The 6,000-nt window shown below is 38.1% G+C and overlaps 1 protein-coding gene across 1 annotated transcript; it reads left to right on the forward strand.

The window, feature by feature from the left end:
* Positions 1-1,418: 1,418 nt before the first annotated feature.
* Positions 1,419-3,200, forward strand: LOC307149470 (trace amine-associated receptor 13c-like; the record flags this gene model as incomplete). The annotated part of the gene is made up of 2 exons (XM_079855814.1): positions 1,419-1,459; positions 2,159-3,200. 2 exons carry the CDS (start codon positions 1,419-1,421, stop codon positions 3,198-3,200), a joined length of 1,083 nt encoding a protein of 360 aa, XP_079711940.1.
* Positions 3,201-6,000: the final 2,800 nt, after the last annotated feature.

A 6,000-nucleotide genomic window follows, 5' to 3' on the forward strand; every position in this document is an offset into this window, starting at 1 on the left:
CACCAGTTTGACTTGTTGCTACAATGTAAAGTTTATATAACAATAACATGCTTACTATTACTATTATTAAAGAGGACATGTCTTACCTTAAAAATCGTTCTCATTTTCAAATCGCGTTCTTCGAATTCTTCTGAGGTAAATCCAAGGTAAACAGGTCAGGACAGCACAAACACAACGTGTCTTCCAAACTCGATGAAAAGCAGAGGAGGACTGAAGTCTCTGATTCTTTATTTAGAGGTGATGAGGGCGTTTACAGCTCTGCGTTCCTTCACGTGGACTATTTGCATGTCAATCGCTCGTGTGCGCGTGGGTGTGGTCACATTAGAGTTAATGAGCACAGACTGAAGAAACTGTACATGTCGTTGCTTTCATACCGATTACTTAGAGAATATTTGTTTTTGATATAATTTACATAATTTAAAAAAGAGACTCCAAGCTTTGTAAAGACATACGTCTCAAGTATGTGTGACAAACATTCACTGAGTTACAGATCATTTTCTGTCGTGTTTCATAATGAACTTCACATTGAGAGAGACGGCAGGATGTGCATCATGTTTATTTTCTTTATTTTACGAACATTTAACAGTTTTGAATGATGTATAACACTTATACAGTATGTAAGATCAAAATCAACAGAGTATTTTGAGTCTCTTTTGCACTGATAAGAAAAAAAGCAAGCTGGTATTGCCGGCGTGACCTCCGACCCCAGGTGGTTAATTATGTTTACCTGCACCTCCTTGTTATCACCTCCAGCATGACATAATATTAGGGCATTGTACTCTCGGTGAGGTTTAGGACGACGGAGTAACTACACTGCAGCCCTTCCACTCCACTCCCTCCATCATAATATCATCTGCACTAAGTCTATGCCCACAACAGATCTGGAACCGCAGCCCACCACAGAACCGGAGCTGATGCCCACCACGGACCAAGAGCCTGAACCGATGCCCACTACAAAGTCAGTTCCTGCAGCCATGTCTGTCACCTGAGCCAATTCAGTCTGAGCAGGTGTGTGAGCCGATTCCTGTATCCGTTCCAGTGAGAATATTAACAGAATACGAAGGCATGGAGTGGAGCCCTGTCCATACTCCGGGCGCTGCTGTGGAAATGATGAACTTGAACCCTTGTGGGATTAAGGAATAGGAAGAGATTATTTCCAAACCTGCTCCCACCCAGCCTCCCACTCCCACCTCCTCTGCTTATGCCATCCAGTTCTTGAGCCTTGTCTTTGCTGGCTCCTTTCAGCCCTTCGAATCCTCCCTCATTGGCATCACCTAGCAACTCGGATCTGCCTGGGGCTTCCAGTTCGCTAGCTCCGCCAAAAGATGTCATTCCCCCTGGCTTTATCTCAATCCTCTGAGCCCATCACTCCACCTTGGCCCCTCTCCCCCTCGGCTCCACCTGGGATCGTCATCCTTATGGCTTCACCGGGCCTCCTCACCCCTCCGGCTCTGTCTTGGTCAGTCCATTTTCTCTTAATTCAGGGGTCTCCAGTCCTGCAAAGTATAGCTCCAACCCCACATAAACACATCTGCTAATCAAGGTCTTACTAGGCAAATTCGAAACTACTAGGCAGGAGGGTTGAGGCAAGTTGGAGCTAAACTTTGTAGGACAGTGGCCCTCCAGGAGCAGCATTGTACAACCCTGTCTTAATCTAAGCATAGTTTAACCAAAGATGTCAAAGGATCATAGTTTATGAGGACAAATTGTGGTCATAATTCAATTTTGACTAAATTAATTATTCTATTCTGCCTTTGCATAACAGTCTAATAATATTTCAAAGCTCCTTTCTTGAGATTATTTCCAGGGACATAAATTGGTGGTAGTCCTATACTGGAAATGTGAAAATATCCAGATTCAATCTTTAATTTTTATTGTATGTTAACATGGATATAATTTTGAGTGGAATGGAAGGCGATGGATTGGACTTTTTGCTCTTACAGTAATGCACTCGCCTGCTGTTTGTTAGAACAGATGCTGTCTTACATAGGCAGAATGTAAGAGTAAACTAGCTTTATTATATTCGCTAATCCACTATATTGTATAGATCAGATTGATCAGGTCTATGCATATTTAAGTAGTGGGTGGATTTGAGGGGTTGTATTGTTGAATGGGGTGGTGCTGTGCTTTCTGTACGTATAAAACTGAGTCGTGTCAGTGACAAGGACCAGGGGGCTAAACTAACAAGCATCCTCACACAGAATCTATCCAACTGGGGACTGACAAACATGGAAAATCAAACAATCCAATACTGCTTTCCAAACAACAATTTGTCTTGTACCAGAAGTGTCCGACCTGAAGCAGAGTACATTATTGTGTATGTTTTCATCGCTGTAACATCAGTGTTCACCGTGTTTCTGAACCTGTTGGTGATCATCTCCATCTCGCACTTCAAGCAGCTCCACACTCCCACCAATGTGCTGATCTTCTCTCTGGCAGTGGCTGATCTGATCACAGGACTGATTATCTTGCCAGTGCAGGGAATGAAACTGATTGAGCCATGCTGGTACTTTGGAGAAATATTTTGCCCAATATTCCTTCTTATTCTTTATATTATTGTTGATGTATCTCTTGGTAATATGATTATTATTTCTGTGGATCGATACATTGCTGTGACTGACCCTTTGCGATATCCAATAAGAGTCAATAATAACAGAGCTGTTGTTTCTATTGTTGTAAACTGGTTACTCAACTTCTTTTATGCGTTTTATATGGTGTATGACTTTTTACTGTATCCAGAGAGGAACCACACATGTATTGGAGAATGCATACTTGTTGTTACATTGGAAAATCTTCTAATAGATGCTTTTGTTTGTTTAGTGGCTCCTTGTTGCATAATTATTCCTTTATATGTGAAAATCTGCTTTGTAGCAAAACGGCAAGCTAAGCATTTAAATTCAGTCACAGAAAAAAAGGCCAAATCAGAAAAAAAGGCTGCAAGAACCTTAGGGATTGTAGTACTGGTTTATCTTCTTTGCTGGATGCCGTACTACATAGTTAGTCTTTCTTTTGGGAATGACGAAAATGACACTCTTATAATTGATGTAATGTTATGGATGCAGTGCTTGAATTCCTGTATGAATCCACTTATATATGCAATGTTTTATCAATGGTTTAGAGTGTCATCAAAATACATTCTGACACTGAAAATATGTGAACCTTCATCAGCATACTTAAATCTGTTCCCAGAAGAGATATGATCACTTACACTCTTGCATGAAGCACAATTGTAAATTCCGTCTGTCTATGAATGTAATAGTTAGGGTTCTTGTGTTAAGCACTTCCTTATCAAACATTAGATGACACCAGAATCTGTGCAACACCTATGTTTGTGAATAGTTTAAATATTCTGCCTATTATGTATACATTGAGAACATGAACATGTGTGAGTAACATTGAGTAACATTTTTGCTCTCTTGAAGGCCTTAAAATGACAACTACACCATTATCTTTAAATACAAAGTAATCTTTTTTTTAAGAAAAAAAGACAATGAAAAATATTTCGGTAACACTTTATTTTGATAGTCCGTTTGTTGAGACTTTACTAGTTATTAGTAGCCATTCAGTAGCTTGTCAACAGTGCACCAGTTGACATTCAACAACACTGTTTCAACAGACAAGTAACATACGTTCAACTGACTGCCTATAGACTATAAGGTACAATTCAAGTGTTAATCTACAGATTTTACGAAAAAGTGCCTGTTGACTGTCAATGTTATTTTGCAACAGGTTATTAACCAATTGGCGACTAACTTTCAATTGTCAACTAACTTTCTGTAGATTGAGTACCAACAACTCAAGATCAATCTGTCAGTTAAAAGTCAACAGTCATGTCAGCATATGAAGTATATGATACTGTATATCCTACTCAAGGGGTCTCATATGCATCAAATTAATAATTATTTTAGCTGATTTAAAACTGTTTTTAAAAAATGTTTTAACCATTTGTAGATAATCTGTTGATAGTCAACTAAAGATTACATGTAGTTGCTTATTTGTTGCTTGTCAACAAAGAAATTGTTAATGATCAGTAGACTATTAATAGACATTCTCAACTAAGCGTTAGTAGATATATTTTAGGACTATCTAATTAAAGTGAAAAAGAGTTTATATCAGTAGAAAGTCTATAACCTATCAACAGATTAATATATTGTTTATGATCAGTTGACTATTAATAGACATTATCCACTAAGTGTTAGTAGATATCTTTTAGGACTATCTAATTAAAGTGAAAGACAGTTGATATCAGTAGAAAGTCTATAACCTATCAACAGATTGCATACCTAACCTGACTGAAGTAGAACAAACACTATGGCCAGCACATCAGAGAAAAAAAAAAAAAAATCACTTTTATTAAAAAAAATAAATAAATAAATAAATAAATAATACAACCCATTATTTACTAGGATATCACGATCACATCTGAACCATCTGATTATGTGAAAACAATTATATTAAGCATTCCAAATGAGAAAACTCTCAATAGTCTACAACATAATTTCAAATGCCCGAGGCCAAGATCAAAAGTTATAAACAACAAATAACAATAATTATTAATTAATACATGTAGCCTTTCATGACAGTAAGTTTTACAGAAAATCGCATTTATTAAATGCAGTTTAACGTTATAACAGTTTCTCATTTAAGAAAAAATCTCTGTTCCTGCTGCAAACTCGCTTCGGAGGATTAACAGACAAGACTATAGTTTAAACCCTTAAAGGAGAACTCCGGTCAATTTTAACATTGAGCTCATTTTTTTGTACATTTGGAGTGCTGTCAATACAGAGAACAACGACAAAAATCGGTGTTGCCTACACCGTGTTATCCTCTTTTTAAAATTTGCACCCTGTTGACTTCAATGGGGCAAGTTTTAAACCCGCTTTTAGCCTCTTAACATCCTTGATGTGTCATTACAAGTGCACAGGTCATGTGAGTGATTCCTTCGGAGTGAACGCGGGTCAATCTGACTGCAGTAGATGTGAAAGATATGAATAAAAATTATGTTTATTCAGCCAGCGCACATACCTGTATTTACATCCTGTTTTCGGTCGAAGTCCATAGTAATCGATTGTCGAGTTCACGCGCGTGATCATTGGTACTAAACCAATGTGCGTGAACTCGACAATCGATTACTATGGACTTCGACCGAAAACAGGATGTAAATACAGGTATGTATTCATATCTTTCACATCTACTGCAGTCAGATTGACCCGCGTTCACTCTGAAGGAATCACTCACATGGCTGTGCACTTGTAATGACACATCAAGGATGTTAAGAGGCTAAAAGCAGGTTTAAAACTTGCCCCATTGAAGTCAACAGGGTGCAAATTTTAAAAAGAGGATAACACGGTGTAGGCAACACCGATTTTTGTCGTTGTTCTCTGTATTGACAGCACTCCAAATTTACAAAAAAATGAGCTCAATGTTAAAATTGACCGGAGTTCTCCTTTAACAATACCTTATTTAATCGTTTAACCATTTTGTAACATTTAGTTTATTTAACGTTACGGTGAGACACAAAAGGCGTTTTCTCCTATAGAACCATAATACACCAAAACACAATATAAATTAACAAAATACATAATTTTTATTAGCTAACGTAACGTTAGATGTAATCCAAATCTTTATAATCCATATGCAAGCAAGAAACAGATCCAAATCCAGCCCTTCATCCACATCCAGCGATCTCCATCTCCATTCTCAGCAGCGACCGTAAATGTTAAATCCCGGGCTCGTGAGTCGTGATGAATTTAAATTCAAAAATTGCGCCCTAAAGAAGCGTTACGATATGTTTTACGGCAGTGATATCAAACGCTCATTGGCTCTCGCCTGCTTCGTCACAGATTGCAGCATGCCGTGTTTCAGTTGAAACAACATTGAAATGCAGAAGCACGCGCGCGCCGTCTTCACGCAGAGGGAAGCTGGGTTAACATTTTCATGGATTAATAACTTAAATTATGCTCTGTCCCTTATACAAAACTATTATATACTGCCAGAGAG

Source organism: Squalius cephalus (genome assembly GCF_949319135.1).
Source record: "Squalius cephalus genome assembly, chromosome: 21".
Classification (NCBI taxonomy): domain Eukaryota; kingdom Metazoa; phylum Chordata; class Actinopteri; order Cypriniformes; family Leuciscidae; genus Squalius; species Squalius cephalus.